Genomic DNA, 13,075 nt, shown 5'->3' on the forward strand with positions numbered 1-13,075 from the left:
ATAAATTTTTCATAAATGGAGAGTCTTCTACACGTCTCCTTGAGCAAAAGAATAAAGTCAAGAGTAGCCACTCCTCGTGTATGCATTAACTTTACATATATTTTTCTCTTTCTTTTTAATGCAAAGCAGTAGACAAACATATAAGGAAAAATTTATTTCTACAGCTACAATTCATACAACCGTGAAGATGGTGACCGGCTTTTCATTATTGCATTGGCTTCATCTTGAATGCTTTGGTATTTTCATAAATCTTTCCTTATTGCAGTGGTTATGACATTTTGACACAACCCGTACTTAATGCCTATACAGCAGTGATTGATTTGCATAAGATTGCTTAAAAGCCATGATTCAAGTTTGTGTGTTTTATGTTTAGGTATCTGCTACATTTCATATCAAATACATTTCAGCGGATAAATTTATAGTACAAAAATAAGTGCACAACAAAACTGTAAACAGTTGGCTGGAAACACATCCAATGTAAACAAAGTGGTAAAGACCGACTGTACAAATAAAACTAAGTAACTCAAAGCGTCATGATGTCATGTGTGTTAAGATACAGTTACTTCAATTTAAGCAATTATAAATCATAATATGATGGCTTTGGCATTATGTTTAGGTAGCAAAGGGAAATTTGTTCTGTGTTAATCCAATACATTTTTCCCAGTGAGTTTTTATTTGTTCTTAAAAATGGTGATGCTGAAAGGCAATTCAAGTTTTTTTTTTAAATTTATACATTTGTGAGGTGTACTCATTAATGCAGAGTACTATATCAACATTGTGTTGTGGTTCATGTCCACTAAGTTTGGAAACGATTGAAAAATGTACTTTTGAACCTGTAGAAGCTTGAAACCAAGAGTACTTGGGAAATAGTCAAAACAGAATAAGAAGTGCGTCTTGCTCTTTTGCAAGATGCCAATTTATCTGTCTTTTTCCAGACAGTGCCGCCTACCCTACTTAGTCTTGTGAATAAGGTTGCCCACTCGATGAAAGAATTTCTCAAGCTTATTTTCATGATGGCCTCTCCCAAGACGGCCAAAGTTGTGATCACTCGGTGGGTTTTTTGTTTTCTCCAGAGAGTTATTTGGGGAGTACGAAGATTGTTTCTTCTGAATTGAACAAAAAGGCTCAAATCTGCTATAAAGGCGATTGTCAAGTTTTCTGTCTTTACTCCAGCCCGGGATGTCGACGTCTGGGATTGACTTTTTGTCGCCAACGCCGAGCTTACTTTGCGATGTTGTTTCAGAGGAAGACAACTGAGATGTGTGCTGATGATCCTCCGTTTTGAATCTTGGTCTGGAATACTTCACATCAGCCACTTCGTCCTGCTGATGCCCAAGAGATGTGTTGCTATAGTGATGTTTGACCGAAATTTCATCCTCGGCTTTGATCGTGTCCGTGCTATCATCTGAGGTCACGCTTGGCGTTCCCACACTTTCGACTTGATCGTCCTTCCTTCCCGGTATGTTCAAAAACGATTTTATTTTCTTGGTGCTCTTCTTTAGGAAATGCTGCGAGCCCAATCTGCTGGATTTAGTAGCCAAATCCCTGTCGTCTACACCCAGGGTTGAGGCAGATAGACTTCTGGAAGGAGGATCCCGCCAAATGGAAGTGCAAGGGCTCTTTGTGTCGGTCATGCTCTTGACATCATAATGAGATACAGATCGCTGATCCTCATTGAGATTTGACCCATATCCACTGTGCTTTGCGTTGACTGCAGCGGAGCTTCTGTCCATTTGCATCCTCGTGAAAGCTCCATACATGCCACCTGAGGAGTCCTGTGTGTATGTTGAGTTGGATCTAGGATCAGCCACGCTGTGCCTTTTGTGCCAACTGTCAGAGCGCACGTCTGGATTTGTAGCGATCGGCCCACGCTTGACTCGACCTAAGCTGGCGTATGCAGATGGGTAGGAGTTCTTCCCACTGTTGTAATCATCCATAATTTGCAGGCTTTTTCTCTTAAGTATGAAATCTTCATTGTTTATTCTGTTGCTTTCAGATGCTACTGGTGGATTCCACTGCATTGAGGAGTAGCGTAAAGGGTTGTGAAGTGCAGATGAGTGGCTACCAAAAGAGGGCGTGCTGTTGATTTGTGAGTTAGACTCCAATTGCTCCGGTATGGTGGGCCTATAAACAAGAGACCGCATCCTTCCCTGCATGAAGCTGTTAGACGGCTCAAACTGGTCCAAATAGTCAGACGGCTCATTAAAAGGCATGTCAGGGTTTTGAAGGTAGGACTCGATCCTCCATGTACGCATGAACGACTTTGATGTTTTTTCCAGCGTTGGCATGTCTTGCTGCATGGACAGGATTTGTTTGTCATTGCCGTTGTATGACTGACGAAGCTTTTGGCTCCTGTACATCTGCGGCACTAAATAATTATTATCCAGCGGATAGTTGTTTTTCCCGATTCCTGTCTCCCGGCAAATATTCCAGTTGCTCGCTCTGGCTCTGACATTCTGGGGGACATATCCATCATGTCTTTCCCCAGCATAGCTGTGCCTTTTTAAGTAGTTTATTGACGCTGTAGACTCAAATTTGGACATGTAGTTCTGCAAACCTATGTCATGATCAATCAAAGGCGCAAAGTGATTATCATTGCAGTCTCTTGTGTACAGGTTCCTTTCACATGTCTTGCGGTAGACAGAGTCCAACGTGTGCCTTAACTGGTCGCGCCGATCGATCGAGGAATGAGGGGAATATTTTGGCCAGCCGAGCGGTGTGTGGGAGCCATTAGAAGGGAGAGAAGGATCTGGTTGGCACAATTCAGCTGGCACTGTCGACCTCGCGTACAGTGTTCTAAATTCCTCATCATAAGTCTTCACCAAATGGCCTGTTATAACCTGCACCATGCTCAAATTGAGCTTTGCGCATGACCAAGTGAATCTGCAAACAAACAAAATATGATTCATCCATGAATGTTGAGAAATAGTATCTTGCAGCAAAAGTTCAGGCTGCAGGTTCAGTCTTGTGGATGATATTTATTCTTATGATTGTCACTAATATCATCGTTATTGTTATTACCAGTGAGACAATGGGTAAAGCGTTATTGAGAAAACCTTCAGTAAAATAAACACAAAATAGGTTTTAAAAATAAATAACAGTTAAACTACAGTTCTGTGAGAGTTATTTCCCCATTTTGTTTGCAATCAATCATTACATTGTATTGACTTGGTAAAAATTACTGTAAATATGCTATTTAATTAAAATTAATAACATTACCTATGGTGCTCCTTTATATAACAGAAATGTATTTAATTTTGTTCATAACTGGGCATGGCAATAATGAATGGTTTAACTTAAAATATGGCAAGACCTGCTCACAACTACATTATTAAAACTTTATGTATAGGTAGAGTTCAAACACTACACACCCTGCTGTTCCTGAGCATTGTTTGTTTTCTATTCACTGCTCAACTTTGTGGAAGGCATTCTGTGAGACATGTTATACAATCACTTAAGTGCAACATAAATGGGAAAAACTGTTATTAACTCTCCGTCTAATTTTATTTTTGCTATTCGCACTAAAAGCCATCAAATTGCTTAATTCCAAACACAAAGCAGAAATCAGAGTGTGACATGAAGCATTTGTATTCACCTGTAGGAGCCGTAAATCACCGTATGACAGTCAACCAAAATAAACTTTTGCTCCATTGCGCCATGAAATTTAGTCCCTGTTCGGCTCAGATAATCTTCACCTTTCACGGTGCGCACTTTCATGTTCTGTGGGAAAAGAAAAGATAAAGACTCAGTTTGAAATGTCACTGATTAGCAAAGAAAAACGCTGTTGAATTGTACAAATGTAAAATGTAAAAATACAAAAGTGTACCACTGATGACACTCGCTCCTTCACTTCAACCACAAAACAGACAAATCCCTATCTAAGAACATTCTCTCTGTTTTCATAATGCTGAAGATATTTTATGGCTTATCGAGTGTCAAGTGTGATTGGATTCCAAACATAAGTTTGAAGAAAACAAACCTTGGAAGTATTTCATTTTACTTGATGTTCTGTGAAACCTTGCTCGTTAAGAATTTTGAGGCCAAAAAAATGTTTTGCTTTTTCTATCTCTTGTGTTTACGATGCTACAACAAAAAGTGTTCAGTCCCTAGATGAGAAAGATGTTTCGAAATCAGACCATCTGAAGCCCACCAGCATAAGTGAAAGGATTTTGTTGGTTGTGAAAATAGTCTCATGTCCTTCATGTCCCATATGGCCAATGACTGACATTCTCTCTCATTTCTTTTCCTTTCATAGTGCTCAAATCCCTAATGACATGTCTGTATGTGGCTGGAACATAGGGGGCAACCATATGGAAGTGTTTCAAGTCTGACAAAAGTGCATGAAATAATGTGTTCAGGATCAAGGTCGAACATTCATGATAATTAGCGTGAGTAATTTTATTTTTTATGTATTTACTTTATTTAACCTTTATTTAACCAGGCAAACAATTAAGAACAAGTTCTTATTTACAAGTGCGGTCTGATGTATGTTAAGAAAAAACAAAACAACCTAATCATCAAAAGTGCACTGGGAGGCAATCCATAACCTATTAACGCGTGGCAGTCCCCATCCATAACAATTTTATTTGTGATATCTGTCTATATTATTGTTACACAAAAACCAAAGTAGTACGCCATGCAGGTTTTATGAGACTGCCTGCGTTAACACACTTAGTATGCATAGACTCTACAGTACTCTCTTTGCAAGATAACAAGTGTAATCTCATACATTTTAATTGTTTTGTGTGATGCCGAGGGTAAAATATACATACTCATAAAATTAAGAATTTCAAACTCTAATGTCATGCTTTTTTCTCAACATATTATGACTTCACTCCCATCACATTCTGACTTCATTCTCTTAAAATTAGGACTTTATTCTAGTAATGTGCTGTAATTATTGTTACTCTTTTCAGTGTTGTATTGATGATGTCTAATAAGCCTTTTTTTTTTCAAAACATATCAAAGAAGCCTGCATATGTGTCTGAGTATGTTTTAATGGGACATCCTTGAGGGCACATGAAGATAATGACAAAAGCACTGGCCAAGAATTTAAGCAGCGCAAATGACAAGGTCACACACAAACAGCTCTGGCACTTAGCAAGGATTGAATTAAAATCAAGGAAGGCATACTATCCAAGACAAGGAGAGAAAATGACATTGCAAGTATGTTTGCAGAATCGCTTACTCTGAGGTGTTGAAGTTTTACATCTTGATTCGCAGCTGCTGTAAGGAAATGTTTCAAGTGGAAATCATCCAAAAGCACATAGACAGGAACTCCTCGTGTAGAGGCGTCAACAGTTTCTTTCAAAATATCGACATCAGTAAACATATCCATCACAATGGCAATAACCTGCAATGATAAAGTGAATAAATAAATATTGACACATATCTGAGCATAGCGGACATAGACTTCTCATGGACCTTCAAATATATATTTATTTCCTGTAGCTGCGATTATCTCTCCTTATATAGACAAATTTTGACATGTATAGACACCAAAGACAACATCCAAGACCATTTATCCACCATTGCTACTGGTATGGCCAACAGAAATAGTATCCACTAACAAGGCACGTAAACATCACTCATTTAACGAGTTCCCTGCACCAAAAGTGTTTTAAGCCACATGGAGGAAGTGATTAAAATCACCATGCCCTCTGCGCTCACCCCACAATGTTGTGTGTGCAATTATTTCAATCCCTGTTGACAGAAAGCCATTCTATCCAGCATGTGGATGTGGGCTTCGTATTCGCATGGCTACTTTAGAGCGCCTCGTTGTTGCAGCACGGAAAAGCGACTCTCGGTGGGAGATATTGCAGCCACACAAGGCTTTAATTGGTGTATTTTTCCAGTTCTAACATGTGGTTACGTGTAAAATGATGCTGGACAAAGTAGCATCCATTTTCCAGGCGTATTAGGGGCACATGATTGACAGTTGAGCGCAGCGTGGTTTCAGCGCATTTGGCAGACACGCCTGCTTCATCTGAGAGTGGCGAAAATGGCTTGATTTTGGTATGGTTTTGAAGTTTCGTTTTACATACTTGGCAATATTTTCCAAGCATTCGATTATGGTCGTAAGTGTGTCAAATTTGATAGACCAGCTTATTTTCACATGAGAAAATTTGTAATACATTTATTTAGTTATTTCTTTCATCTGAAGGGATTTTCTTTGGACATGATGTCCATTCCTAAGTCATTCCATCTGTTTCATCCCACATGGCAATTGTTGGGATGCCAACAATTGTTTCCCCCTGATAAAACAAACCTTCATGAATGTAATCAAGAAGAAACAAAAGAACTCCTGCAAGGTTTTGTGAGTTAAAAATGGGTGTAGCTATGTGCAACAGAATACAAACTAGCGACCATTTGTGAGTCGTTGTCATTGTGCAGAGAAGTTAATGTAGTAGTAGTAACTGCATGTTCCCATACTCTTGATGAGAGTTGTCAAACTGGATTTGGGCCATGAACATGTCAGCAGACACTCCCTGTCACTGTATGCTGGAGGTGTGGGGATAGCGCTGCCCTCAGAGCCTCAGGATGAGCGTGGCACATTGAACAGAATTATACAAAATAGTCCAACAGTGCAGCTTGTTTTACCTGTCTTGCATCCCGGATGTTTTTTAGAATCACTTCTTTAATGGTGGGACTGTTGGGTCTTGGGGGATGATAGAGGAGATCTATATTGGTCTGCAGTTTTTCATGCATGATCTCAGGCCATCCCAATTCCAAAGCGGGAGCGTCCACATCCGAGTGGACGGGCCAATATGTGCCGGACGATGATTGGCTGTCCGTGGGGCTACTGATTTCCTCCTCGTGGTTCTGAGGTGGGAGCTCTTTGGCGTTTGATGTAATGAAGACAAGCTCCTCCTCAGACAGGAAATTTCCGATGCGTTCTTCTTTGAGAAATTCTGCGTAACTTTCTCTGCCCTTGCTTAACAGGCAATCAATGGCCAGACGATATGACTCCTTATAGTGGGCTTGCATGTAATCCCCTGTTGCGTGCTCTCCTCTCAAGGATGACAGCGAAGAAAATTGGGCCGAGTCCATTGTTCCAGTCACCCTCCCTTGTAACTGTTGCATAAAAGAAAAAGACACAAGTTCAGGGAGAGGAAGTATAGTAATACATGCAGACAGGAACTTTTTGATGGAGTTTTAATCCGCGAAACCGCATGAATTATCCAGTGGGAAATGTAATCACAATTTACACAGAATCATTTTGGTTTGTTTTTTTGTTCAGTTGTGTTTTCATATCATAAGATTATTATTTTATTATATATATTATTGTATGCCCATGGTATTTCTGAGCAAAAAGCTGATTTTTCTCTCTTAACTATTCTGTTTGTGATCCAAGTGTAAACACAACCAGCCTGTAATCATGCTGTAATTACAGCTTTCAGAAAACAAACAAAGTGACTTGATGGTTTTGAAATTCCCAAGGAATAAAACCGGAAATTTGGGCAAGTGATATGAAAGTTAGATAAAAGTCGCTGACGTCATTATGTTCGCTGTTCACGTACTAGTATAGAAATAACAAAATCTCATATTTAATGTTTGTAGTATTTTCAGTAATAGTTAAGCAAACTGAACAGTGTGAACATTTGTCATTAAACGCTTCTGTTGTGGTAAGTGCTGACGCTCTGTCTGTGGGTTGAAAATGTGACTCACAGAAACTCCCTAACCATTAAGACAAATTGGAACCTGTTCACCAGGTGACACACACCGAGGGCCCGAATGGCCAAAGTGATGACTTTACATAACAAGCCCCTTAATTCAAGGTCATGTTCAATCGATGAATGACACCATGCATACTGAATACAGCAAAGAACGTTTCAACAATGCTTTGATAATTTGGTTGTCAACAGGGGAATCGAGTTAATAATACTGTCAGAGTTTTTTAATGAGGTGCACCCCAGAAGAGAGTCAGTCAGGGACAATAGGCACAATTAAGCAAGTAGATTCTATTTAGCTCAAATGTTTCAAAATGTGTCATCATGTTTGAGTTATGAATAATAATAATGTCTAATCATTTCCTTTCACAAGTAATGACAGTCTACAGCTATAGCTATGACATTCAATTAATTTAGGAATATTAACAATACAGTAATCCTACTGTTTCACAATGTGACACCCAACTCCTCTGGGGAGGGAGGTGGGGGGTTAGAAGGTGATAGTTTTCTGTTCAAACAGTTCTTTTCATCAGAAAGGTGCTTTATTGTATTTTGTCAAAAATTTTCTGTTTTTACACGACTGTTAAAATAAATGTTAGATTTTAAAGATTGCCTTTTCTGTTAATAAAAAGTATATTTTTTGTGACATTTGGAACAAATAAGTTAATTTACTAACATTGAAATTGATGTGGTTTTTGATTTATTAAATAGAAAAAAAATATTAGGTTTAAACATTTTCACATCTTTGAATTTTGTTAAAAACACTCGATAACCCCCAAATGCATAAACCATATGCCTAAAAAAAAAAACAATACAAAAATAGCAATATGACGTTTGTTGTGAGGGTTGTCGTACGTTCTCTGACAGGAGGCTCACAGGCCCAGCCCAATAAACAATATTATGATGTCACAAGTTGTGGGTGTGTGCTCGCTTTTCATCAGAACACCACAAATTGTTGTGAAAACCATTTTACACTGAAAGTGACAGCGCAAAATTCCCATCATGGAGTAAAATTCATCTCTTAAAACAGTTCCATGGCTTTTAAGTGGAGCATAATAAATCAGATCATGATGTCTCTTTTAATAAAGTATCACCTTCAAGAGCAATATATTATCAAGTACAAAAAATTTTGACTGTAAGATACTGCGGTTAAGACCTTATTCAACAGTTATATGCCCCAAGGAGATAAATTAGAGTGTAGCTGCACATCTTATTTATGACTGTCACAGTAAAAACATCGCTTAGAGAATGAATGATAAGACTTACAGTTGAAGTGTGAAAATCCTGTTGAGCGCTCCCAAACATATCTCAATGAGGTTCATGTGCAGGCATCTGCATCGTAATTGTGTTCAATGTTTGGGGAGGATACAGTCCCCCAGCTGGAAGCCACAGAGACAAGGAGGTGTCTGAACATGATAAGCAGTGTGCTGGCTGAGAGAGAGCATGTGAGTTCTAGTTTTGACATGCAAATGGTCGGTCTTGCTTGGAAACTTGCTCAGAGGCAACTGTAAACCTGTTTGAAACTTTTAGCCACTCCTCTTCCTCCTCGCCTCCTCTCCTCTGCTCTCTCTCCTCTTTTTTAGGGGCAAAGTTCAGCTCCCCGCACGATTCAAAATGATGACAGGACACAGAAGGACTTTGATGTATGTGCTATGTAGCTGTGAGAAAAAGGAAATGCCGATGTTTTAGTTAAGATTATTTTGAATTCCCTCACCGAGGAGAAGGTTGCCTTTTTGCAATCACTCTTCTGGTTGCAAACACATGACATGCTGAGGTCAAAGCTGTATCTGGGCATGATATCTTTTATTTGATTCTATAGTTGTTAACTTTGTAGCCTGTATTTCTTAAGAAGAAAATGACGCAATAAATGGACTGCTCACATTACTTCCGTGGGGTCAGCACTGAAAAAGCCTCTTGAGAAATTGTACAATTGGGTAACCTCTGCATTCCTGCATCACGGCTGTGTGTGCATGTGTGTGTGTGCGTGTGTGTATGTGTGGAGCTTCGATTACCCAAGACTGTTAGCAAGTACTCCCTTAGGGCCCGACGCACCAGGAGGTCAGATGGATGTCTTTTGGTTATTCAATCACACACAAGCCACACAATATATGTTGCATATTCCAATGGCTTCTCATGTTCCAAATGACAAGAGTCAAAAAGTCCCTTTAAGACTCCAATGTTCTTGTAGGAATGTTTGTTTCCCTGTTTGGATTTCAGTCTTCGAGACTATCAACAGTAGGCCCTCAAGCATTTCTCAGGTCCGATATCAGTTGTGTTGCTTTACTGATTGACTTGAGAAATCATCTACTGATTACACAAGTCGTGTCCAACATACATCTCAATCACTGAAAAGTTATACCAATCAGTAAGGTAGGAGCAAAACTCGATTGCCGACAAATGTATAGCAGCAAAAACCGTTGGCGTTTATGTTAATTATCCGTTACTTTCACGTCCTTCCCAGGGAAGTCAGGGGGGGTGACAACTGCTGGTAGCATTCGCATGACTTTGAGAGCTAAGTGATACAAAGGGAGCAGATTAAAAAATGGTCATTTAAATCACTCATCCTTTATGAGTCTTACTGTCAAAATGACCAACACTGGAAAAGTAGTGAAAGCTGGACTAAACAAGGACAAAAAACAAACATTGCAACATTCTCAACCTCAGAGCCCAGCCAATACACAAACAGGTTTAACTCCTAACAGTCTACAAAAACGATAAAAAAAAAGAAAGAATCCCATGCATGACAGAAAGACTATACTGCTTTGTTTTACGTGATGACAACAAACGGAATCAAATATCTTCAGAAAAATCAACAAGCAATTACATATCTCCTATTATGTGTCACTTAATTAGAAAATAACCTCTGACATTCTTCTTATCTGTACTTTATATCATATTTGAATTTTGGCAGAATTAATGAGTATAGGAGCAGGAAATGAGATCCCCATTGTCAGTTTAATGAAGTACTTCATCAACTTAATAAGTGCAAGAAATTATATAATTGCTATGATCACTGCATTTGGGTACATGAAAAGGAAATTCGTGTGATTGTGATATTTCACAATGCGTGCTATCTCACTACAACACTGTGTAACATCGTAAGAAACCAAGTCAAAACGAAACATGAAGAACAAGATTTTTCGGCTGCGTTCAGTTTTTGGGTGTGAGGAGTTGAAGTAACGAGCATTTAGTCATAGGGAGTTTCTTTTCCTGAAGGGCTGAGTCATCATTTTAGACACCTAATCTCTGTATCATCACATCTGCAGGCCTTTCTTGATTCTTCTTGCTGGGAAAAAGGGCGAGTTATGTTTTGTTTGCTTAGTGCGCTTTTAGTCTTAAACAGCAAGGAGCAACTCAAACAGATCATTCCATACAGCATGTGCTTAATAAACGTGCTACATGTTTATTAACACGGATTTCATTTGCTGAGTTAGAGAATATTCTCACCGATATTTGATAACTGTTTCTGACTTGAGGGGATCGTTTAGTTGGTCATCTACAATGTCAAACTGCAAATATTTCCGGATTCAGATTATAGGCTGAGAGTTAAATACTGCATCAGATTTCCTTCAAATGTTCTTTTAAGAACAAGAAGGTGACTTGTTTAACCGGATTGTAGCATATGACTGGCGATATCTTCCTCTGTGGTTCGTAAATATGCTGTTTGACCTTGTTGTCGTGGCTCTCGCCTCCTGTCATCTGACTTGTTAAGGGAGGATAAATGCACAGTGCATAATAATAATAACGACAATAACATGAATGGGATCTCATTAGCCCCAATTGCCAATAACAATCAAGATAAAGCAAGCGTTTGTGAGTGATTACAAATAAGAACAAAAGAAGAAACGAAGGATAACCATCTACTTCTTGGTTTGTGTGAGATGTTGTTCAATATCCTTGACTCTACAGACATGAAATGGTCTCTCCTAGACGTCCTGCAGCAGGAGAGCCGATAGCACACAGAGAGATGGAGTTTCTCAAAAAGGAAAATAAATCCATGAAAAATGCTGGACAATCTATAAAGAAGCTTGCCGGATAATCTCTTTTTCTTATTTATCCTCGAAAACAAGTTTTTGCCTGGATCTTATTACAGCCCATGAAAAAAAAACAGGCATCTGCGTCAACAGGCAACTATTACTTGACCCCAAAGTCGACCCCTGGCTTTTCACAGTAACTGACCCAGAATAAATTATGCACAATTGTTTTTGTACTGTAATTGTTTGATTGACATTGGCAATTAATTCAACAATGACTTCCTTACTGCTTAATCACTGCCTGATGGGTATGAAGGCTCAAAATAGAACCTTTTATGAGGTTGTCTCAAAGTACGTGTTTTGTACTACTGAACATTGCAATGTTGAGACAGAGCCAGCTCCAAAATGCAAAGTAAACTAGAGCACCAGGTTTCAGTATTTCCACAGATACATGTTGTTACAAATGAGCAGTTTGTGTCGTTGTGAGTATCAACACTTATTTCGCAGGCAAAGACGCAGTGCACCTTAAACACAGCTTGCACCAGTACAGATTTAGCCTGAACTGGTTACAAGAATAGAGCCCATAAGAGCCTCTCAATAATCAATGCTGTGATTCTGAGTGCACCACAACAATCAAAGCTCGGGGGTGAACTGCTTCGACCCCAATCAGAATATTAAAATTAAAAATGACCATGTATAGGAAGAAAAAAAATCCTTACTATACATGGTAATTTTTTTTCTAAAAAGAAAAAAAACAGCCTTACAATACATTGTCATTTCCCCCCCCAAAGAAAGCCTTACTATGTGGTCATGGTCATTTTTTTTTTTTTTTTTCCACCCATCCAGCCATCTTCTTTACCGCTTGTCCCCACAGGGGTCACAGGCATGCTGGAGCCTATCCCAGCAGTCATCGGGCGGTAGGCAGGGAACAACCTGAACTGGTTGCCAGACAATCACAGGGCGCACAGAGACAAACAACCATTCGCACTCGCACTCACGCCCACAAATTGAGGAGTGCTCAATCAGGTTTTTGGGATGTGGGAGGAAACCGGCGTGCCCGGAGAAAACCCACGCGGGCACGGGGAGAACATGCAAACTCCACCTACGAAGAGCCGGAGGTGGAATCGAAGCTGCACCCTCTGAACTGTGGGACGGGTGTGCTTACTAGTGCGTCACACCGTGCTGGTCATTTTTTTCTAATGAAAAAAAAAAGCCTGATTTTGCATGGTCATTTTTTTTAGAATAAGAGATAATATAATAATAATTTTGTGGGTTTGTGGAAGTAAATAGCCCGTTGAATTAAGAGCAAAAACATGTCAGACAAAGATCATGCATTTTAAAAGCATACGATTAAACTAATGAACAAAATCGAACAGTTTTACTTATGGTATTTATTTTAAACAATATTTGATTAAGCTGTATGTTATCAAA

General features: G+C 39.2%; 1 protein-coding gene across 1 annotated transcript; it reads right to left on the reverse strand.

Annotated features, from left to right (window-relative positions):
• Positions 1 to 139: 139 nt before the first annotated feature.
• On the reverse strand, positions 140 to 9,169 carry sack1b (scaffolding CK1 anchoring protein B). The gene is made up of 5 exons (XM_088384772.1): positions 8,937 to 9,169; positions 6,601 to 7,074; positions 5,189 to 5,353; positions 3,596 to 3,720; positions 140 to 2,883 (listed from the first exon to the last, which is right to left on the reverse strand). The coding sequence occupies exons 1-5, from the start codon at positions 8,973 to 8,975 to the stop codon at positions 951 to 953; spliced, it is 2,736 nt and encodes a 911-aa protein (XP_088240898.1). The 5' UTR covers positions 8,976 to 9,169; the 3' UTR covers positions 140 to 950.
• Between the last annotated feature and the right edge of the window lie 3,906 nt (positions 9,170 to 13,075).

The sequence above is a fragment of the Syngnathus floridae genome, chromosome 9, assembly GCF_059516105.1.
Source record: "Syngnathus floridae isolate MCC-2025c chromosome 9, RoL_Sflo_1.0, whole genome shotgun sequence".
NCBI classification, from domain to species: Eukaryota; Metazoa; Chordata; class Actinopteri; order Syngnathiformes; family Syngnathidae; genus Syngnathus; species Syngnathus floridae.

Coding starts and splice junctions, on each gene's coding strand:
- sack1b (XM_088384772.1), bottom strand. CDS start 8,975: ATGTTTGGGAGCGCTCAACAGGATTTTCACACTTCAACT. Junction 3,721..5,188: donor TAAAACTTCAACACCTCAGA/GTAAGCGATTCT, acceptor CTTTTCCCACAG/AACATGAAAGTGCGCACCGT. Junction 2,884..3,595: donor GTGATTTACGGCTCCTACAG/GTGAATACAAAT, acceptor GTTTGTTTGCAG/ATTCACTTGGTCATGCGCAA.